Below are 23,920 nucleotides of genomic sequence, written 5' to 3'. Positions count from 1 at the left end.
TTTGCGATGACCGATCATCACAAAGTGACCATTTTCGGCCAGCTGATCAGTGGTTTCAAAATGGCCGCCGGGAGAAAAACATGGCCGCCCGCTGTTTTCTGGGACGGATTCCTCGCTTAAGAGGCACCAGTAATGGCCGTGCTATGGAGGATGTTCTCTGAACGGTGAGTTTTAAGCCCATAGGAACGCATTAATCGCGTTTTAATGTGTTTCTATGGGCTTTTTTATTTCGCATTGCGACGTTTTCGTTCTGCAGCGATTTTTGCGGAACAAATTAACGTCGCAATGCGAGGCACCACTGTACTTATGTAAACCCAACTGATAGTAATAAGATGAATGGCTCTTTTATAATGCTGGCTTTATCATCCATCCCCATCTTGTGTCTGATATTAATCAAACTAAATGTTATTGCTTTTTAGCCATCAGCTAAGAGTAATAAACATAATCATAAAGAAACCACATGGATACAAGCGCTAGAGATAAACAACTAAGGAAACATATTCAGAGTGAGTGCAATCTAACGGCACATACCCATCTGCCTTCTACCTGGTAATATTGTTTGTTCCTGTACCCTAGCACTGTCTACTCTCTGACCAGCAGTAACTCTTCAAAGGTATCCGGTAGAGGTCATTCATTAGCCCTTGCCCCGTGATTTAATCAAGGGTGGCCAGGTTAGGAGTGTCTTCTTCTCATGACCAAAACCAGAGATGAGGGAGTGTGCTTTTGTGATGTCACAGAGAGGATTTTTGTGATGTCACAGAAGTGGGGTAGGCAGGAGCTGAGAAGGAAGCAGGCAGAACACACCTATGGACACCTTTGCATTGAGGTAGTGGCCCTGGGTGTCCCTGGACATGGTTGCACGTGGGCACCCAGGCTTTAAAATTGCTCTACACACAACTAGAGCAATTCTACAAGACTTTGCCTGGTTGCACAAACTCACCCCAGTCAAGATCTGCCTTATCCCAGCTGAGTCTTGTCAGCTTCTATATTGCATCAATAACCAGACCCATAACCCAAGGAGAGTGGGAGAGGAGCAAAACCTGGGCAGAGCGATAGGTGCGGCTAGTATGCAATCCAGAAATGTTCCACCTTCAACTTATGCAAGTTTTAATACATGAATTTTGGTATCCAGGGCCACAGAAAGACAGACTAATTGTATCAGCACAATGGTGGAGAAGGGCAGATGATGGGCCATGGTCTGGGGACAGCCTGGAAGTCTAGAAGTTACTGTTTTGGATTACAGCTCCCAAAATGAGCTATTCAACACGGCTGGCTGTTGTAGTCCAAAAAGTAACTTTTCTGATCTTAGACTGAGATGCTTGAAGGTCCATGTATGTCCTATGAGAAGGAGGTGGGCATCTGTCCATTGTGCAGTTAGCTGGTCATGTGACCAGGAATGTGACTAGACATGATCCTTATAAATTAAATGCAATTTGAAATTGACACAGAATTCATGTGTATATCAGTCAGATTCTGGTCTGCATGCAGAACAAGCAAACTCTTCAGAAAGTTTCAGATGTGTACAGGGAATGTCTGCAATCTTATATACTGAAATAAAGACATGGAATGCTGTGTACCTAGAAATGAGCACTATTGAAGTCATTGGTACTCACTTATGTGACTGCATACGTTTAACTTGGTCTTTGATGAGATGGTCTTCAGCCACTTGAGATGCAGCCTTTTTAGCATCTAATTAAAAATGGAGCACTAATGATGTGATGATAGTGGGTTGCCCTCTCTACCTGTGGAGCACGCAAGAGTATGGTATATTGAGTTCTGTCCTCCACCAGCTTGCCCCTATTTCTCACCTGCCTGCTTCTTGCTAAATGAGGCACCTGCTTCACCTTTTCTCATGATAAGGCCAACTAGGAGTAATTCAGGGAACAGGGACCCCCAAATTTTGCACTGATGGGTTCAGGCCTGAACCTCATTAAAGAAATAAATATTCAGTATCTACATGACTTGAGAGTCCCCTCTTGAGAGTCCCCTGGACTGCAAGGAGAACAAACCTATCAATTCTAAAGGAAATCAAACCTGAGTGCTCACTGGAAGGACAGATCCTGAAGCTGAGGCTCCAATACTTTGGCCACCTCATGAGAAAAGAGGACTCCCTGGAAAAGACCTTGATGTTGGGAAAGTGTGAAGGCAAGAGGAGAAGGGGACGACAGAGGATGAGATGGTTGGACAGTGTCATCGAAGCCACCAACATGAATTTGACCCAACTCCAGGAGGCAGTGGAAGACAGGAGGTCCTGTTGTGCTCTGGTCCATGGGGTCACAAAGAGTAGGACACGACTAAACAACTAAACGACAACATGACTTACTTTCCTCCCCACCAACTTCCTATGTGCTAAACTGTCAGATGTAGTTTTAGAAGAGGTACTGTACCCATGTTTCTGTGTTAGCATATCAGATACAAACAAAAGAAAAAAAAAACAAAGAAAAAAAAACACTGTGGCACCTTCAAGACTGTTATATGTCTGAAGAAGTGGACTTGACCCTGAAAGTTCGCATTCAAATAGAGCATCTGATTAGAGATGGCTAGATAGCTCTGTGAGTTAGAGGTTGGTAATTCAACTCGCCACAATGTGAGTAGAGCCAACCTATGTGGCCTTGGGCAGGCTGCACAGTCCCAGGGCGCCACCTAGAGGAATGGAAGGGTCAACCATTTCTGAATACTCTCTGTCTGGAAAGAGTTTCCATAAGTTGAATTTGAACTGATGGCATGTAATTAAAATACAGAAGTTAGAATTGAACGTGCAACAATGTTTTTTGACTTTGTTATTTATTAATTTTGTTTTGGTTTGATATGTAATTAGGTGGTGGCTCTAGCGACCATATGTGATGGCCAATTGTAGGGCACCCGTGTTGTCTCCCCCATAAAAATGAATGGTAAAGACTGCTTTTTCTTTTCGGCTATCTTTCTTTTAATAGAGATACTCTTCACTGATGCTAGCTGAAACCCTGTTAGTAATGTAAGCCGAAGTATAACTTTATGTCCGTTCCTTCTTAATAAACTAAGTGTGGCTGCTCTGATTCTTTGGGGCATGCACACACTCTGGCTTGATGTGTGCAAGCACATGTCCCAAGGATAGCAGCGGGGATCCTTGCTTTCCCAGGGAGGAGCAGACAGAAAGTTATGTTTTGGCTTACACTAAGAATAGGATTTCAGCCACTAAGTAGTTAAGAGGTGGTTGCATTTTTCAAGTGAGGATGGGGAGAGATTGATTGGTGACCTGAATTCCCTTTCTTTAGTGGGTGGTGTAGTTTTATCCCTAATGCTTTACTTTAAACCAGAGGACCCTTCCTACCCAGCCCCAGGGAATAAACAACAGGAGCATTTGAAAGCCTTGTTATCACCTCATTTCCTCATTCACTTGCTCAGCAATGAGAGCCAGTGGATGTCTCTGGATATCATTGCTCCTGCTCTGAAAAAAAAGAAAGTCCCATAGTTGTATTCTCTTGTTTTTCCTCCGTCTTCCCACCACCACTACCCCAGTGGAGATCAGCAACCACCCACTCACTCTGTTAAATTTCTGGTTTTTAAAAACTCCTCCATCCAACATGAATAGAGCAGGGAGGGAAGTACAAGGAGGTGAGGGGGAGGACCTTTGTGTGCTCTAATAAAACACATTTTCGGTGAAACATTACTGGCCTTGTCTAACCAACTGTACTCTGCCTCTTAAACAGGTTATACAAAGGGGCTTCTGAGTACTTTAAAACTAGATTTTGTTTAGGGGAAATGTCAAGATAAGTACATTTCTACAACAGGGCATGGCTTTTAAAATCATTCCTGTGGTCTAATAAAGGTGGTTGCTATAAACGGCAGTGTGTGTTTCTATTTCACATTTCAGAAACTTTTTGAAGAATGTTATCAGAAGGAGCTGGCAAGGCCAGCTGTTGATAACTATTGAAGCCCTTGCTCAGCTGGCTTGACTTTGGGGAGAGAAAAGTTGAAATATTTTTGTAAATAAAAGCTCTGTAAGTTGGATGTGAATGGAGACTGTGTCTTTATTCAGTGTCTGCATGTTTTATGGGAGCTGTTCACCGGTAGCAAGATTTCCCCAAACATAGAAAAATACAATTACGTAGTAGGCGAACAAGAAAAAAGATACCTGTAGAGCACTGAAAAGCTCTAAAATAAAGTCCCCTAGATACAGAAAATGCTGAACTTGATGATGTCCCTCAAAAATAGCCCAAAACTGAGTATTTTACTTTAAAATTGTATTTACAGTGGGGTCTTGACTTGAGAACTTAATCCGTATTGGAAGGCGGTTCTCAAGTCAAAAAGTCTGTAAGTCAAGTCTCCATTGACCTACAGTGCATTGAAACCCGATTAATCCCGTAACAGGCCGTTTTTGTTCCATTTTGGTTTTTTTCTGGTCTGTAAGTCAAATCTCAGTCTGCAAGTCAAACCTAAATTTTGCGGCCAGAGAAGTCTGTAACTCAAAAAGTCTGTAAGTCAAGCTGTCTGTAAGTCAAGGGTCCACTGTATTTGGTTTATATACTGCTTATCTCACCGATGGCCACTCTGGGTGATTTGTAACATAAAATAATAAGGCCATTATTTGAAGGTGTTTGTTACTTCTTCGTCCTACCTTTCGTCAGAAGAGTTCACAACACAACAATTGTGCGAGGTATTTATTTTTTTTATTTATTTATTTGATTTTTACCCCGCCCCTCTAGACCATGTCTACTCGGTAGATAAGAAGGAAAGAGCATGAGTGGCCCAACATTATCCAGGGAGCTTCATGGCTCAGCCGGGAATAGAAACCTACTCCATCACGCTAACCACTCCACACACACTAGCTTGAACAGTAACTGTCTCTGTGCTGAGCTGCTTCCTACACAGGGATGAAGGAAAAGGGCTTACTACTTACTTTCTTCCCAATATGCACAGCTCCAGATGCTTAATGACACAGCTCACCTGGAGATAGGGCACCAGAAGTTGTGTTAAGAGTCAAATGTAATAATGATGCGTCCAAAGTTTCCCCCTTATTGTGCACCTCCTTTGAGTCACAAGTGAAGTGGTTTTCCCTGGTGTCTTGGGGTGGCTAATGCATGTACTTACTAAGGAGTGACTTCTGCTTGTAGTTTTCATCCTTTTATGAAGGAGGAAGTGCCAAAAAGCCCCTTTGACTCTCTTTGTGCTGAAAGCTAGTCCGTCCCTACTGTTAGCCGGAGGGAGGCACTAGCCTCAGGTGCAAGGTACAAGGATATGGGAGCAAGGTATTGAAGGAGAGAGAGCCGTGTGCCCTGCTGCAGCCTGCCCTGTGGGCCCTAAGCCCAGCCTGCAGCCTTATGAAGGAATGTCAAACGGCCAGCTCTGTTGGCTTTTCTGCACCGAATGGGAGACGCCATTTTGTTTTTTCCCCTTTGACAAGAAAGTGGCACTGGAAGAAGAGGCAGTCTGGTTCTCCTGCATGTGATGGCTTTAGACCATGAGCATCCATCTCCATCCATATCCAGTAGGGTTCAATGTGTGGGTGTTTGTGTGGGTGTTGCCCTTGTGTGACTTCAGTACACCAAAAACCCATGGTCAAGAGCAGGGGATTGGGGGAAAAAAGCAGGCAAGGGTTTGCATTGGGCCATCATACACATTGGAGCAAGGCAGGGAGTAGAGAGCCATGTCCTTCTTCCTACCACAAGCTTGCCTAGCAGCAATTCCAGCCAAACTCCTGCTCTTTATCTGTCCTTCCCTTGTGACATCATCAGAGTCTCCTCCTGGGCATCACAAGGGCCAAGCCCTGATTTCATCTCAGGGAATGAAATCTCAGACTGCTCAGGCCTTTCCATGCTTTGACAACACTTCTCTCACTATTTCTTCCATCCCCTTTGACTCTTATTTCATAGGCCCTGTTTGGAAGTCGCCATGGCACTGTGTGTCTGAAGACAGAATTTGGAAACTCATCTTTTGCACCGATTTGGCGAAAAAACATTTCACTCCTACCAACGGCTTCCATTTTTTTGAACCTTGCCATGGCTAAGAGTGCGGAGGTCAAGCTAGCCATCTTTGGCCGAGCTGGAGTTGGAAAGTCAGGTATGTCTTTTTTCTGCGTCCACAGTCCCTTGTGTTGCATTATGCGTTCACATTTTGAGATTTTTTTTTGCAGTTGGTGACTGATCCCATGCAGGTGAGTAGCCCAAATAGACACGATGGGCACCCCACAAATCTCTCAAGGCTGGTATATGAGTTCTTGCTGGTTTGTTGATGATCAGACCACAGGACCTAAGACTATAGAGGAGTCTTCTGCAGGATACTTACAGCTGTTGGTTTCTGTAAAGATGTAGTGGAGCTCAAGCTGTTTTCTGACCTGCACATCTCATCCTCCTTGATGAGGGTGGGTTTGCTAGAACCAAGCTATATGAACAATTGTTTTGAGAATGTATCACTTTGGAGGGCAAAGAGATGGTCTTCCAATAACAACGTTAAAGGTGTTGGGGAGAAGGCGAGTTTAGAATACTTCCTCTTGACTCATATGTTTTCTATGTGCAGAGGTATGTACAAAATGTCATTGTCATTTTTTGTGGGGTTGGGGGGGGAGAATATGGCAGAGCATGCAATCTCCCACCTGTAGCTTGGAGTAGTTCCTTGCAGACAGAGGCACCACAGTGGCTAGTATGGGCTAGCTCTGTGTTCCAGAGTGATGTTGTGAAAGTCAGGATGTTAAGTGGGTTGACATGCAAGTGTATCAGGTTTATTGTAGAGTGAGGCTGCCCCAAGGAATCTGTGACCCATTAGCAAAGAAGATGATGGGAGAGAACCTGCCCAGATTTAGCCAGCCATGTGCATGCTTGTCCTCTGTATGAAAGCTCAGACTGTTCACATGCGTGGGCCAACATGTCATGGGAATACTTATATCCTTTAAATAGTGGTGGAATAAGATGCCCTGTACAATCCCTTTGGACTTAATTGTGTCTGTGTCAAAAGCCTAGTTGAGCCTAAAATTAGCTTCTCCGTTGAGGCTCATGGCTTTGATGTCAGTGGGACACCAGATCTGCTGTAGGCTTTAGTCTAGACTTAATAAGAGCTCTCCTCAAAACTGGTTCAGCATCTTGGATAGCTCCTTTAAATTACAGGCTAAAACCTGGAGCAGAGTCACTGCCCCACTGACCCTGGACCTGACTACCTCCACTTCTTCCACCTCACATCTGGCACTCTGCTGATTTTGACATTACAGCCCATCTTTCGAACTCATCTGCTTCTCCAGGATTATTCTTATTGATCTTTCACTGTAGATCTGGAATTTTTCCACTCTTCATTTTCTTCTATTCCAGTATCAGTTTGCTTTTTTTTTAAAGTCATTATAAAGATGTCCATGTGTTTTTGTATACCTTTCTCCTAATACACATAGTTTTGTATGCAATTTCTCCTAGCATTATTCTTTTCTGCAAACAGTTTCCCCAGATATAATGCACTCTTTTTTACATTGTTTCCACTATTGTACACCTTTTGGTACACCATGTACACATTTCTTTCAATGGAGAACTGTGTTCAGAGGTGGGTGAAAATGGAAGGACACATGCTTTTTATAGCACCTGTTTCTTCCAGAACTGTGAATGAGATAGAGATTAAAATACAACCTGAATGGATTCCTCCCCCATCTGTACTTCCTTCATACCACAAGGTAGAGAGCTCGAAAAAGCTAGCTTGCTATAACTTCCAAAATCCATCCTCATCAACATGACCAGTGGCCATACTTACTGGGGGAATTCTGAGAGTTGTAGTCCAGAGCTTAATTTCCAAACTGTAATCAGAAGGCTACAAATTCTGCTGTCCTATAGAACTTGTATATCCCAAACCTACAGGGAGGCACCAGGCTGAATGGCTCCCTATCTAGTAGCTCACCAAGGTCTCAATAAATGTCCGAAGATTGCCAATATGGACAAAGAGAGGCGGGTCTCAAGGGTGGCTCCATTCATCTTGATGCGGGCCTTATGTGGAATAAAAATTCAGACCAACATACCAGAGCACAGCAGCTTCAAGCAAGTGCTGTCAAGGGATCTTGTATTATCTTTTGAATTTTACCAGCATTAGACATAAATGAAACATTGCATTAGAAGAGGTCGACATGACTTCTTGGAATGGAGCAGCTTTGTAGAAAATTACTGCATTTAGAGCATGATCATTCTGGACCTGGGGCAGTCTGGAGAAAAGACTCGCCAGCCCTGCTGTGAGAAGATTATCTCCCTTTATGCGGTTGATTTTAAAAACATTACTCTGAATTAGTCATTGTTTAAAAGCTGTTTAAATCCGATGACAACAGGAATTGTACTAAACCCAAGCGCACCAAGGGGTAGGTTGGAAGGCCATGCGATTCTTATTAAGCAAACATAATAACAGGACACTGACTGATTCTCAATACTGTTTAGTCTTTATATAGCACATAATCGTTTCTTTTTGGCTGTATTGGCTAGATCTGATGGGAGTTGTAGCATCAAAATTACTTGTCTTGATGTTGTACATTCTGAGTAAAGGTGGGCCATAATTTTTTGGTAACCTCATTGCCACCCCCCAAGCTGCCTTTGTGTTACTTATTATTTATTTTATTTATTTAAAATATTGTTACCCTGCCTTTCTCCTTAAAAAGACCCAACGTGGCGACATGTTCCCTCCACATTCCTGTTGGCTGCCACTGTCGACAAACTGCGTTGCTCAAAATCCACGGTGCCACCTTGGTTCCAACTTGATGGCACAAAATACACACACTCACACCATTCCTGGGAAATGTATCTTCCCTTCTGCAAGAACCTCATACATTGACTGGAACCCTCCTGCCTCGTAAAGAGTTCTGCGGCTGCACCGGAAATTGGTAAAGCAACAATGGCAAAACCAGTGGCTGTCATGGAGTTTCACAAATGGCAGTGGGGAGGTGGCTTCTGTGGCTTCCAGCAAATCCTGGTAGGGATTTCCCAGAATCCTTAGCCAGCGGCATCAGTGATGCAAAACGTTGAGAGTTATGACCAGAAGCAGGAAAAGTTGGTGGTTTTTTTGGACCTCAACTCTCAGAAACCCAGCACCATCATGCTAATTCTCAGATTCTGTGAATTATTCTCTGTAAGGTCACCTTTCCTCTCTCTAGTTGCTGACCAGCAACATCTGTAGCTTCACCAGCTCTGCTTAAGCAGCTACACTATCCTGGCTCTCAGTTAATCATTAAAGTCAGATCTAAATCACGAATTTCCTCAATCACACAATAAGCCACTGTGTTGCATGTTTTCTTTCCCTACTCTCCCTTTTTCCTCCCCTGTTCTTTATCTAGGGAGATAATTTTTCAAAAATGCATCTTTAAAGTAGCCTGGTGCTTGTTTTCAGAGTAGCAAATATCTTTATCAGGAGCAAGTCTTTGGAGCAGCTCAGGCTTGATGGATGCACTCAGCCTTTAGTTCTAGGAGTGCTCTGATGGATGAGTTTCTCCTTCTCCAGATCTGCAAGGCCTTGTGCCATCAAAGAAGGAGTGCTGTTTAGTGCAACGCTGCCAGAAGGAAAGGCCATCTAGCACGATGACTTATGTGGCAGTGGTTTGTGCTGCCTGCAAACCTTCTCTTGACTCACCAATACTGGCCAGACAGCTGGGACTCCATGCCAAGCAAAAGAAACCAAAACACTGGCCAGGATCCCAGGGGAGGAGGCAGTGGTTTGATCCACGATCAAGAGCCAAAAGGCAAGCAGCAATAAATAAAGCAACTGCCATTGCCAAAAGTTCATGACAGTTTTATCACAAGCTTTGTTCTTCCGCTCATCTTTTGCCCAATCAGAAGCCAGACACTAATCATAAGCTAGCGTGCGTGTATCTGTTTGAAAGAGGTCCAAGTATTGAACCAAAGCAGGCTCCTTCACAGGTCTTTGGACCTTCTCTGCAGGAACTCTTCCCTTTAATGACCAGAAACAAAGCAGGCTAGTCTTGGAAACTGCAAACCTATTTTTGGAGGTTTTGCAGAATGCTGTAACAACAAGGTGCCTTCAGAGATTGTCCCTTTCTTCTAGTGTCTGTGCCACTGAAAATGGCAAGTGACGAGGAGACCCCACCCCATATGCAAGGATTCTGCTGCCTTAAGGGCAGTAGTCATAAAAGTTGCATGTTGGGTTACAATACCTGGAAGTGTCCAGCCACCATGCCTAGTGTAGACTTGATGGCCCAAGGTCCTAATCCTCCAAGACATATAAGGCCCAACTGAGCTGACAGTAGCCGCCAAACACCTCCTTGCTTATAGGTGTTGGAAATTAGCCCAAGCTGTCCTTTCTCTGCCCTAGCTCTGTGCCACCATTGTGGCTGTGTCTCTAGGCTAGAAGATCTGGGACTGCTTGGCTTTTTTCCATCCCTTTCCAGGTCTCCTGCTGACAGATTTTAGCCAGCTGAACAATTTGGCTGCGAGATTGCTCTGCGCAGACAGCATCTGGCTCAGTGGTTCAACCTTTGGTGACCTGGGTGGACTTGGATTGCAGCTCCCAGAAGCCTTTGCCACTAGCTATGCTGCCCAGGATTTCTGGGAGTTGCGGTCCAAAAACACCTGCGTTACCATGGTTGGGTACCACTGATCTGGCAAAAGAGGGTTTTGTGAATAGCTGAGCACTTCTACCACTGTAGAGGCTTGTGCAAAATCCTAACCACCTGTAATGTCAAGCATCTTTGAGCTAGATTTGTCCTCCAAGTAACTTCCAGTTTCCCACCCTTTTATGACAGTCCCCATCAGCAGCTGCCAGAGGAAGCCACCACATGGTTTGCCCGATTGCAAGGTCCTCCAAATGTTTGGTTTCCATTTTCAGCATCTTGATGAAAGGCTAGAGCAGGAAACTAAAATCTGCACAACCGTAAAGCCTGGATAACTCTAAATTACTGTATAAACTAGTTTTTTGAAGCCTGAAAATGACAAACATGCAGAGGAGACAGATCAGCAAAGTGATCTGTTTGATTTTCTTTAGATTCCCCCCCCCAAAAAAAAATAAAGACAGTGCCACTTTGTGAGGTTTAACAGGAGCTTTTGGTCAGCAGCTTGGTAAAAATTTCTGGGCAGCTCTTCCTTCCACAATGAAAAGCAAGTGTTTATTTGTTTGCTTGCTTGTTTGTTGAAGACAATGAAGCATCTTGTGGCACCTCAAAAGCTTTTCTCTATTTTGCAAATGCCCACATTTTCAGCTGGGTATATTTTTCAGATGTCAGCATGGTTAAGTACCCCTTTTTCTCCCTTCACTGAAAAGCACCACAAGATTCAGGAATGTATGGATTTTCTAGGCAAGCCATACTCCCCATTGCTGGTTTCGGGAGGTACTCAGTGGACGGTTTTAGTGGAAAATAAAGCCCAATTAATTTCTTTTCCATCCCTATCCCTGGGTAGATGCTGTACGAAAACACATAAATTACAAATAAGCTCAGAAGAGCCTTTAAATGAATTTCCATAAAATGGTGTTCCAGGATTTGAGAGTAAGAGTGAAGAAGGCAAGAGTGTTCATGGAAAAGCGACATGAGTCGCGTTTATACGCTGAGGTAATTGGATTTATTATTTAGTTAAGACACACTTATTTCAGTGTGTGTGTGAGAGAAGCTGCTACAACACCCATTTCTTTAGTTACTTACTAATTACATTATGAGCATGCAGCATTGCTCTTTGTTCCCTCACTTTGTGGGTAAACACAACCTATCTCTTCATTAAGCTCTTAATTAGAGGGCTTTTGCCTTTATTGCAGGGATGTTGTCAATGGAAGCTTTGTATTGGGGCTAATCTGGCTTCTCCTTTTTGGTCCTGAATAACAGGTGTGCGTTCCAGCTCTTTGGTCTCCTTGAATTTCCTTCAGTCAGTTTTCCCTTAATGTACTTTTTGGCAACTTGCGGCATGATGACGCTGTATACCAACTGCACAGTAGCACAATTAGTTTGCTTGGTTTTCTCCCTGGACCCTTTCCTTTGGTTAAAAGTGAATTCAGTGTGATTACTTTCTGCCCAACTGCCATCACCAGGGCCAAGTATGAGTGCAGTTCCTATCATCCCTAGCCTCTATAGCCAATGATGATGGGAGCTGTAGTTCAACATCAGGGGGGCACCTTGTCCACTTTTGCAGTAAAAGGTTACTTATCATTGAACCAGAGTTGTTGTTTTGGTTTTGAAAAGATTCCACCCATCACTTAGTGCCTGTTTACACCCACCATTTTAAACATGACCTTTCCCCGGAGTAAACCAGCCGTTGGTTCCACAGATTGAAATGTCAATGTTTTTCCTAACACAGCGGCTCAGTGTGATAAAATACACAGGAGTTGCCCAAGAGATGCAAGGAAGATTTTTGAATCTGTGGCTTGAACTACCACTACCCTATAGGTTGAGCTATTTGGGCCCCTAAGGGTTAAGCATGGGCCACATAAGAACAGCATATGTGGGAAGAAGATGGAGGAATAAGAAGGAACACCTGGAATCTGAGCACATGGCAGTCATATTAGGTCATGGAAAGTTGCTTGTTTTGTGTTTCCTTCTGCCCAGGAAGGAGGAGCTGGAGGGAGTCTGGGTACACAAGTTTGCTCCCTTCAAGGATCAGATACCAACAGCAAATCTGGTGCCATTTCATCAGCAAAGTTTGTACAGTCTAAATTGCAATGCACTAAGTCAAGGCCCTAACCTCCCCCCTGCCCCTAGTTCCAGCTTTCTCATGGACTGAGGAGGAAAGGGTTCCCCACCTCAAAATGGGATGGAGTGTGTCTGCCTGGCTGGTCAGATTGTGAGCTTTTCATGCTTCCTGAACCAAACCAGGCTAATTTGGCTTTATCATATTGGTTTGAAAGGACAGTGGCCAACCCATTTACGTACTTCGTTTTATGTCGTACATTTTTAAGCCGAGAGAAATGAACAGGGAAAGCTCTGAATGGGCAAACTTTTATAAAATGCAACCCAGAACCAGTGCTGAACTTTTATGTGCCTCCTCTTCAGAAGACAAGAATTTGGAGAGACATGGTGTTTCATGTCCCCTCGGTTGTGGTGTGTCTGCCAATTGATGAGGTTTATGGCCGATTTGTTAAATGCACAGGAGTGGGGAAGGCAGGGCAGTGGATGGTACAAGTGCACAGGAAAGCAAGTAAGATAAGCCTAACTTGTGACTGGTAAATGGGGAGAACCTTAATGTTATAGAATATAATAGAATAATTGAGTTGGAAGGGGCTTATAAAGCCATTGAGCCCAACTCCCTACTCAAGGCAGGAATCCAAGTCAAAGCAAATCTGACAAATGGTTCTCCAGTTTTCTCTTGAATGCCTCCAGCGTTGCCGCGTTCACCACCCCCCGGAGGTAATTGATTCCATTGTTGCACTGCTCCAACAGTTAAGAACTTTTTCCTGATATGCAGCCTAAATCTGGCTTCCTGTAACTTGAGTCCATTGTTCTATGTCCTGCGAAGTGCTGTTAGGGTTTTCCGTCCTTAAGCAGTATTGCATCTAGCAATCTGCTCCCACTGCCCTCCACTCAAATGTCCCAATGCTGTTGTTACAGGCTGTCAAGTCAACTTCCAACCTATGGCAACCCTATGAATTCAAGAGCTCGTCTCACTAACTTAACATTATCCTTGCTCGGAACAATAGCAACAAAAATACAGCTTTCATGGAGTGGGTTTTCTCACCTTCACACTTTACCAGAATGGCAGACCAGTTTGTTACAGGCCCGCCCCTGACTGGCCTTCAGGCAATTCCAGGTCTTAGGATGTTAAGGCTTCCACTCTTTAAGAGGGTCCCACAGTGCGGTCATCCCAGTTAAGCCTCTTGTCTCATTCTCCCTTTCCTGCTGGAGAAAGCACCATTTATCTGTGTCTCTCCATTTAATTTTTCCTAACCTGCCTGTTGTTGCTGTCGCTTGGCTTTAGTTTAACCAGACTTGTGTGCTGTCCTGCTGGCTTTTCTCGAAGAGTAAAATCCTCTTTTTACTCCTCACCAGGCAGGTCAGAGACCACCCAGTTACAATGACTTTTATAACATTCAATCATTTCATGAGTTGTATGACAGGATGGAAAGAATACTCATTCCTCATCTATGTAGGCTGGCTTAGCTCATAGAGACATCTTGGTGAGGAATTTGACGGTCCATAAGATTTCCTGACTCCAGCAGGTAGTGAAATGAGGGTGTGTGGTTTTTTTCCTTGCCAATGTTGCTGCAGCTCTATAAGCAAAACCCTGCCCTTAACCCTTTTCCCTTTGGGAAAGAAAGCACACATACACAACAAAAGTGAACAAAAAGTAAAGTATTCTGCTTATACGCCACCCCATAGCACTTGGAGCACTCTCTGTGAGGTTTACAATTTATTTATATGGGCTACCCAGTGAGCTGGGTACTCAGTTTACTAACTTTGGAAGGACTGAACCTCAAGTCGGCTACCTAAGGTCAGGTCATGAGCAGTCTTCACTGCAGTACTGCAGTTTAACCACTGGGCCACACAGCTCTTCTAGCCTCTAAAAAGCAAGAAAGGTCCCAAACAACTCTTAAGAAAGATGCGAGTAACCCATCAAATGCTTCAAATTCTTAATGGTCGATGAAACCAAACAGCAGCCCTTTTAGCTTAAACGAATTGCAGCTTGTGCTCATGCACACAAACCACCCTTTGCTATTCATGCAAAGCATTGCTCTTGCCACTGCAACAGTAGCATCCTTGCTGATGAGGAGAATGTAGCAGTTCATTGACCTTAATCACATTTGTTATGGGAGACGGAAATCCTCATACAAACTTCAGCCAGACTTACTATCATTAATTAGGTAGAGTGAGGCAACTGCCCTAGGCACTTGGTTTTGCTTCAGAGAGAACAGCAAATCATTAGTCTTTAAATTTAGTATGATTGAATTTTTACTGGCAGCAAGAGGTGCTTTTAGGATTTATTTATTTACGTTTTCCTTGGCCTTAAGTGCTAAAATAAGTTTGGCTGGCCTTTGGTATTCTATGAGCCAGGGGGAAAGACACAATTCGCTGCTCTACCTCAAGCAGCAAATTGCCTTGGGCCGGTGAGTCCCCTCTCTACCCTCCTTCTGTTTCAAAAATGTGCTTTAAGAGAGTAAGATTGTTTCTGGAGCATTAAAAATTCACTGGAAGTATGCTTTGAAAGATAACGCAAAATAATCTTCCAACCCAATAATTTGCATATGTTATGTTTGCCACAGTTGAGCTAAAAAAATTAAAATGTCTATGCAGGGAAACGATGCTCTAATTACAATTGGGAATTAGTAAATAACCTGTCTTCCAGCTCTGCATTTAATGATGTTGTTTAAATAATTTCTTAATGTATTTAGTTAAAATAATTTATACGATGTGACTAAATAACCATGATTGGGCTGTAGCTTACCTTTTGATGTTCTGAACGTTGTACAACAATAATGCAGTGAAGTGCTAGACTGCCCAGAATTTACCAAGTTAAAAAAAGGAACTTGTCTGCTCACAGTATACTACCAACATGAAGGAGATATATAATATGAAAAATTCTGAGGTCTCACTTCTAGATAATTTATAGGGTTTGTCTTAATGGGGTGGTGTTATAGGGTTTGTCTTAATGGGGTGGTGTTTTGTGAGTAGGAAAACAAGCTAGTTGTGCTTTTTATGAGAAAAGTGTGAAAATTACAAGGATTGTGCCGTCTATGATGCTGAAGGTTTGAAGAAGACTTACATATGTTCACCAAAACTGAAATGGTGACTGTGTAGGTTTATATGGCATTGGTTTAACTGGAATAATGAAAGAGCTGTTTGAGTTAACAGCATGAAAGTTAAAATATTTTACAGTTGATGATCCTAAGTGTTTAATGAGAGGGAGCCCTTAAACATTTTCATACAAAACAAGCCATTTGAATAAGTTGGATTTTGGTAAACTGTGGTAAATTCTGACTCTCAGGTACTACACAGTAAAACATATACGTCTGTTTGTCTGTCTACACTAGCCACTTCATATTTATGGCATCTTTTTTCCTTTTTTTGGTTGACAAGTAAACGTCCACTCTTTCCTTTGTACAATGCTAATCTACTTAGGCGTGTACTTAGGCGTGATGCTTCGATAACATGACTCCCGCTAAAGAAGAACTCTTGAGTATTGGGGAAGGAACTTAATTACACATAATTAGTTATTTGTAACTAGTTATTTTCACGCTCCATCTCATTCTGTTGGTGTCACTGTTAAATGCCCCATTCCTAAACCCCATTTAGATTGGAGCAAAGAAGTTGTAAATATCTCCCACCAGTGTTATATTCTGTATTCTAGACACACGCCTAAAAAAAGCTATTAACGCAAGAAGTATTAATCCCAGAGGAAAAGAGAAACAGCCGATACACATATTTATTAAACACAGACTACCACAGACAGCAAACTCAGCAGCCAGATGGATTTTCAGAAACATTATTAGACAGTAGTTCTACAGAGAAAGGTGGAAGGATCAGAAGTGTGCTGAAAATGTCAGACCTATGTTTGAGAGTAGAAAAATCCCTCAGTGCTCATAGATCGCCATTTCTGTTTCCATGCTAAAGCTGTAAAGGAAGTAATAGATATGAAACAGCAGAAGCTTGTAGCAGAATCGGTGTGGAAATATTTTGTTCTGCCTCTCAGAAGCTGAAAGGAGGCTTTGTACAAGTCCCCCGTGCCCCACCATGCCCCTCCATCCACCACAGTCTATTCAATGGTGCAGATTACATAAAAAACGCATGAATTGCCTTGTGGTTAAGACTGGGGCCTAGGATGAATTAAAATGGTCATGCAATCCTTTCTCCTGACTTAGGTTTGTGCTTTTTAGGAGGCAGGAGGATGCATGGAGAATGACCTCTAACAGATTGCCAAGGAAAGAGGGCATGTCTTTCCAAGGAAGAGGGGGGAGAAGGATACAAATTCCCATTAAATCGCATATCAGGGAATCACTGAATAAAGGTGCTGGAAGGGCCTATAAAGACATCAAATCTTTCTTCAAGTGTGATGTCCGGAACTGGGCACAGTGCTCAAGATGAGGCCTAACCAGTGCTGAATAGAGGGGAAGCAGTAGTCCTTGATGGGATTTGTGGACTATACTTCTGTAAATAATAATGGTGTGCCATCAAGTGAATTCTGACTTATGGCGATCCTTTTTAGAGTTTTCTAGATAGAAAGTGTCAGTAGTGGTTTACCATTCTCGTCTTCTGGGGTCATCCTGGGGCTGTGTGGGTTGCCCATGGCTACACGGGCTGGTTTTTCTGCCTGGAGGCACAGTGAGGAATTGAACCCACAACCACTGGCCCTGCACCTAACTTATTGAGCCAGCCAGCTAGCCAGCACAATGCAGAATAACATAGCATTTGCCTATTTTTTTTACCCCCATCCTGTTCTGGAGGGCCACTGATGCCCACTTTTGTTTTTAGCAAACAACAACTTTGTACAACAAGATATATAAGCTTCTGCTTTAGAGGCCCCTCTGGTGCAAGGAGATGGAGTGATTTTCTTCTGTCACAGAAGGGAAATTATAAGGTCTTTCAAGTATTTCTAACCCTAATTTTTTTCAGTCAGGACGAGGTTTTCCACCTAGGATCCATCTAGCAGTTTATTTATCCATCGCAGTTGGAAAAGGCGATGACTTGATCCATTAAGTGTAGACCTTTTAAGGCTTTTACTGTTGACTGCCCCGGCTCCCAAAGATTTCATTTTGCTTCAAGTCCTTTCATGTCACACACCCCATTCGGCAGAGTGAAAAATCCTTCCTTTCATGTGAGACAAAAGGCGCGTGACTTCCGTGGCTGTTTCGGATTCATCTGTTTGACACTTCAGATGATACATTTAGACTTCTAAACAAAAGGTCTTTCAAGGGTGACCATTTTCTGACACTTCCAAAGACTCTGTGTGAAGCAACCTCTGTCCCCTTCTTTCTTCTTTCCTTCAGACAGAGGTTTTAGGTTGACATATATGTGTGCCTACAATTAAAGTGTTCTGGACTGACATTGCTTTGTCTTTTTGTGACACTCGCAAATAGACTGAAGGAGTCATTCGTCATGGCTGCTACTTTCCTCTGAATAAGGTCTCTCCTGTAAGATGAGAAGCCAGAGCAGATCAGAAGAGCTTTTGTTTTTAACAACACATCATATATCTGGAAGTTGACTTCTATGATTACCTCAGAAAAATGAGTTTTTGGACTACCGTTCCAGAATTCTGGGAACTTAAAAGAAAAATTTCCAAACTTGCCTCTTGCCTGTGAGAAGGTGAAAACTGGGGTAAGATTAGTAGTAAAACCAAGGAGGCTGCAGAGCTTTCTGTGTGGCCTTGAGTCTCTTAAAATGGAAACACTAGGCCGATTTCTCAAAAGGATGGTACACACCCATTATTACTGAATATGAGGTGTGGGTTGTTCCCTGGACCCAGCCCAGAAAATTAGATTAATTTGTTCCATTCATTCTCACACATTGAAAAAGAGCTCTTCTGGAAAAAAAAAGCTGTCATAATGCAGAAAGAGTCATGACATTGGGTGTGTGTTACCAGCATTTGGTCTTTTTAAAGGGAATTCTTGTGAGGTACAAGGATAGGGTTTCTATGTGATTAATTCTCTGGCTAAAATGTACAGAGCTGGGATATTTTTTTAAGCTTGTTTGGTAAGCATTTTTAAGCAAACCAACCTGATTTTGCACTTCCCAGAATAATATGTTGATCAGAAGGCAGTTTTACCTTGAGGTTCTCAGGCTTCTACTTTTGTGAGGAAGTCCGCAGCTCAAAACATACCAAAATGCAAATACAAAAACATGTGCGTTTGGGCAGGACGAATATGTAGGAATAATCTGAGTTAGGAAAAAGTACACTTCAAGATATAATGTATATTTTAACTGATAAACATAAAATGTTTATTTTGTGGGAAAATATGGTTCAGTTAAAATGTGTGTGTGTGTGTGTGTGTGTGTGTGTGAGAGAGAGAGAGAGAGAGGGAGGGAGGGAGGGAGGGAGGGAGGGAGGGAGAGAGAGAGAGATGTGGTATCAAGTTGGCACTGAATTATATTGACCTTAATATGGATTTCAAGGTAAATGAGATATATAAAGATTTATATATTTACCATTGTACCTCTCTTGTTCAAGACATATGGAGTGTCTTTTGTGAATCACGGTCAAAATCTTTTCATTCAAGGAGCCAAAAATTCATTTTGGCTTTCTCTCTTTCTTGCTAAGCTTAAACATTTCCAGCAATATTTCCACACAACTTTCAAACTGACAGATAACTGGAAAGCAAAACCTATTTCCATTAAATCCATGGAGCCCAAGACCACCCTTTCCTTGTGGGGGGTCCTGAGAAGAAACAACAACCCAAAATATTTAGAGGGAAAGAAGATGAGAAATGTGCCCTCTGGGCTTTTCCACTTCATCTTTTTTTTTTTAAAGAAAGTCGCTCAAATAATAGCTTTTGTGCTTTGCTTTATAGCCACATTTAAGTTCAAAATGGCATGGTGTCTTGCAAACCCTCTGTGAAGTTTCTTCTTGATGCACATTTGAGTCACAATGCATGACACAAAACCAAAAAGGAAGGATTGCTTAAGAGAAGGCCTTTATCTTTTGAACTGAACACTGAACAATAAGGTCACAACCCAATAAAGAATTAGGATGTCTCAAACTGGAAAGACAAGCTCAATTGCAGTGATAGAATAAGAAGGACATGTTGGTTAGAATGGTAAGATAACAATGAAGAGATACAGTGGTGCCTCGCTTTACGATTGCCCTGTTGAACGATGAAACCACATTACAATGAACTTTTTGCGATTGCTTTTGCGATCGCAAAATGATGTTTCCTATGGGGGAATTTCACTTTGCGATGATCAGTTCCCTGCTTCGGGAACTGATTCTTCGCAAAACGACGATTTTCCAACAGCTGATCGGCAGTTTCAAAATGGCCACCGGGTAAACAGAATGGCCCCCCGCTGTTTTCTGGGACAGATTCCTCGCTGCACAGGCAGCAAAATGGCCACCCTATGGAGGATCTTCACTGGACGGTGAGCTTACAGCCCTTTGGAACGCATTAAATGGGTTTTAATGCATTTCAATGGGTTTTTTCTTTTCGCATTATGACGTTTTAGTTCTACAGCGATTTCACTGGAACGAATTAACGTCGTAATGCGAGGCACCACTGTACAGGTTCAACCCCCATAGAGCCATGGAGCTTATTGGGTGATTATGAGCCAATCACTGTCCTTTAGCCTACCTTACAAGGTTGTTCCGAGGATAAAATAGTAAGGAAGGCCTTGTAAACAGCCATGAATCGAGCAGAATAAAATGAATAAGCAAGATCAAATTAATAATGCCTGTGTGTTACACTATGTCATAGAACTTAAGCATGCACATTCTATTTATTTTACAGCTTTCAATCCAAGATGATTAATGAGCTACGGTGTCTGTCAATCCACCCATACTTACTAGTGGTGATACAGCAGGAGATATAATGAAACCTAATGTGCAGCAAGAGTTAGATTTCAACCCTATATGATTAAAATTTGGAGGAGTCATATGTGAAGGTTTGAATCAGGAGTGAGGGATGTGGGGCCATCCAGATGTTAAGATTTAGCCAGATGTAAAAAAGGAATTGTGGGAATTGCAGTCCAACAACATCTAGAAGACTAAACATGGAGCCAGGATGCTCAGGGTTGAAGCCCTGAAGCCTCATGAGCAGCATGGACTATGGCATCATCCACTACTACTTTGCTGTAGTTCTCTCAGTAGTTGGGACAGAAATGGATTTTCCCAGGAAGAATATGTTGTTATAATGTAAAGTATTTGAGGATAGTGTGATCTGGAACAGGCAATTAAGAACCATTAGCTTTACAAAAAACCTTTCCAAGTTTAGGCCTTTCTCCCAGGAGTTGGTATGGTGTCTAACTGTACAGTAGAACTCCCAGAATGAAGAATCATGAGATTTGTAGTACAAGAAATAAAACAATCTAATCTGTAGTCACTATTAGTACAATCTAGTATAAGATCTGGAGCAAACTGGAGTAAGTTCAGAGGAGGGCAACAAGGGTGATCAAGGGACGGGAAGCCAAGCCTTCTAAGGAAAGACTGACAGAACTGGGTATGTGTAGCCTTGAGAAAAGGAGACTGAGGGAAGATATGCTAGCCCTTTCCAAATACTTGAAAGGCAGTCATACAAAGGCAGGGCAGGATCTGTTCTCAATCATTCCAAAGTGCACGACACGTAATAATGGGTTCAAGCTACAGGAAGCCAGATTTAGGCTGAATATCAGGCAAAACGTCTAAACTGTTAGAACAGTACAGTGGTGCCTCGACTTAAGAACTTAATCCGTATTGGGACTGCGTTCTTGTTGAAACATTCTTAAGTCGAAGCACCATTTCCCATAAGAATGCATTGAAAACCATTTAATCTGTATCTGCTGTTTTTTGTTCTTAAATCAAGGCACTGTTCTTAAATCTAAGGATTAGTTCCCATAGGAACTAATGCAAAGCCGGTTAATTCGTATCTACCACTAGGGGGTGAATTTTTTAAATTTTGTTCTTCTTTTGACCTAAAGTGAACTTAGGTTAAAAAAAAAAAAGCGCAGGAAAGGTGTGGGTTCCCCCCCCCTTTTTTGATTCTTAATTGAGGCTCCATTCTCAAGTTGAAGCAACTTTTTGTGAATGGAGGCGTTCTTAACTTGAATCATTCGTATGTAGGGACGTTTTCAAGTTGAGGTATCACTGTATAACAATGGAGCCAATTACTCTGAAAGGTGGTGAGCGCTCCATATGAGAGTCATTCAAGGGAAAAATGGACAAGCATCTGTCAGTTCGATTTTGATTAGATTCCTGCCTTGAACAAGGGGTTGGACTTGATGGCCGTATAGGCCTCGTCCAACTCAATTCTATGGTTCTATTATGCCCTTCAATGTGAAGTACCGTATTTGCCGGCATACAAGATGACTTTTTGGCCCTGAAAAACATGCCTCCAAGTGGGGCGGGTCGTCTTATACACCGGGTGCACTTCCAGCGAACCCTCCCTCTCTCCCAGCGAAGTCACTTACCTGGTAGTAAGACCGAGTAGACCTAGCCTGCTGACTCTAGTGCCAAACAGCTGACTGTCAGGAACCAGCAGAGAGGCGGCAGCCATTTTGAGATGGCCACATGGCTGCCGCCTCTCTGCTGGTTCCCAACAGTCAGCTGTTCGGCGCCGCTGCTGTCCTTCTTCCAGCAAATCCTCGCTCTCTCCCAGCGAAAGGAACCAAAAGTAGCAAAACGTTCTCTCCCCATGATGCAGCCAAAGGAGAATCACGCATGCGGAAAAGGGGGTAGTCTTATACAGTTAGTATATAACAAACTCTACATTTTGAGTGGAAATGTTGGGGGGTCGTCTTATACGCCCAGTCGCCTTATACGCCGGCAAATACGGTACTCATAAATACTTTTTAGAATTTATTCTTCTCTTAACTCTTGTGCACAGTAGTTCTAGAAACTCATTTCCAAAAGTGCTTTATTTCCTTGATGAAATCTACGGGATTCAGACTCATGCAAAATAAGTATTTAAATGTGCAAGGCCAGCCCAAAACATTTTGCTGCCTGAGACAGAGCAGCTAGTGGTACCCCCTACCCATCCACATCAACTGGCCCACTGTTCAAAGCCAGCTGAGTTATTTTTGCATATCTAACACCTCATGAATGCTCTTCTCTATTCCCAGCACACAAACAAAAAAACGCCCTCAAGAATCACAAATTAAATGAATAACAATTTGGTATCCTTCCCTCAGACCACAAGTCTGCCTCCTATTGCAGCTCTCTGATATTGCAGGGACAGCCTTGAAAATGGGGGAGACCCACCTATTTCTGAGATCATAAGACATAACTAAATCAGAACCTCTCTCTGAGCACTTTTCTGTTTAACGTGGCTGCCTTGTAACAAATGACATTGTCTTTTCAAAGCAGGCAAATATCGACACAGATTTTGTTGATGGGGGGGGGCAGCTAACATGCCCATCCGTTAATGATTACTGCTTTTGCGGCATTTTTCGTGTGAAATATTGACAGCTCAAAAGCGGCAGGGGCTGAGCCTAATCTGTTTCAATATACTACCTCTGAATGATTAACTCATGGAGAGAGTTATCTTTTGCTCCTTTAATAACTTGGAAATATTGCTTATTTCAGCATAGGACACCTGGATGATTATATATTCTAGTTTCGCAGCAGATATAGATTTTCATATATATATATATATGAACATCTATATCTGCTGTGAAACTCAAATAGATCGTTGTGTGCCATCTCAGTAAAGGACAAGTGAAATACCCATACCTCCTGCTTCCTCAGCATCTCACTCTCACCACTCTCTATTTTATAGCATCAATGGAAAGAAGCAGCTTAACAACCCCTAGTATCCAGCAATACTGAGTCAGAGTTTAATCTGCAAAAACCAGCTTTTCTCAAAGAAATATTAGAGGCTGCCAAAGTCTAGCCAATAGAACTTAGGTGAGCCTGAAGGAGCGGTCCTGCCAGAAATGTGCAATTTCTTAGTTTTGAATTGTGATGAAGTTGGCAGCTGTACCATCACAAACATGTTGATTTTGAAAATGAAGCAGCCGGGTCCATCTCGGCAAGTTTTTGGATCGGAGACCACCTGGGATTACCAGGGATGTACAGGTAAGGCTATTCAAGTCTCCTGCCAAAAACCTTGGAGAACCCTTAATATCAGGGATTGTGAATGTGTACATGCGCATGATCAGAGAGGGAGAGAGGGTTTGTGGAGGGACCCTGCACTCCTGAATTTCTGAATACTATTGGTTGAAACTAGCCTAGAGTCAATTCTTAGCCATCTGTTTTTCATGCTTGCCTTGGCATTACACACACACACACACAAACAAACACACACACACATCAAAGAAACAAATAATAGTAGAAATCAGTAGAATCAAATAAAAAGATAACAATATAAATAACAGTAGAAATCAAATAAAAATAAATAAATAGTAGGATCCTCTCATCCTCAGAATCAGTATCCACTGATTCACTTATCC

The 23,920-nt window shown here is 42.6% G+C and overlaps 1 protein-coding gene across 1 annotated transcript in view; it reads left to right on the top strand.

Annotated features, from left to right (window-relative positions):
- The window catches only part of RERG (RAS like estrogen regulated growth inhibitor), a 122,807-nt gene that overhangs the window by 6,898 nt on the left and 91,989 nt on the right, over positions 1–23,920 (top strand). The window contains exon 2 of the mRNA XM_020811385.3: positions 5,853–6,039. Within this exon, the coding sequence (XP_020667044.1) occupies positions 5,979–6,039 (61 nt within the window). The 5' untranslated portion in view covers positions 5,853–5,978. The remainder of the gene's footprint in view (positions 1–5,852; positions 6,040–23,920) is intronic.

The sequence above is a fragment of the Pogona vitticeps genome, chromosome 5 (genome assembly GCF_051106095.1).
Source record: "Pogona vitticeps strain Pit_001003342236 chromosome 5, PviZW2.1, whole genome shotgun sequence".
Taxonomy (NCBI): Eukaryota; Metazoa; Chordata; class Lepidosauria; order Squamata; family Agamidae; genus Pogona; species Pogona vitticeps.
Note: the sequence above shows the minus strand (reverse complement) of the source record. Positions and strands in the feature narration are given on the sequence as shown.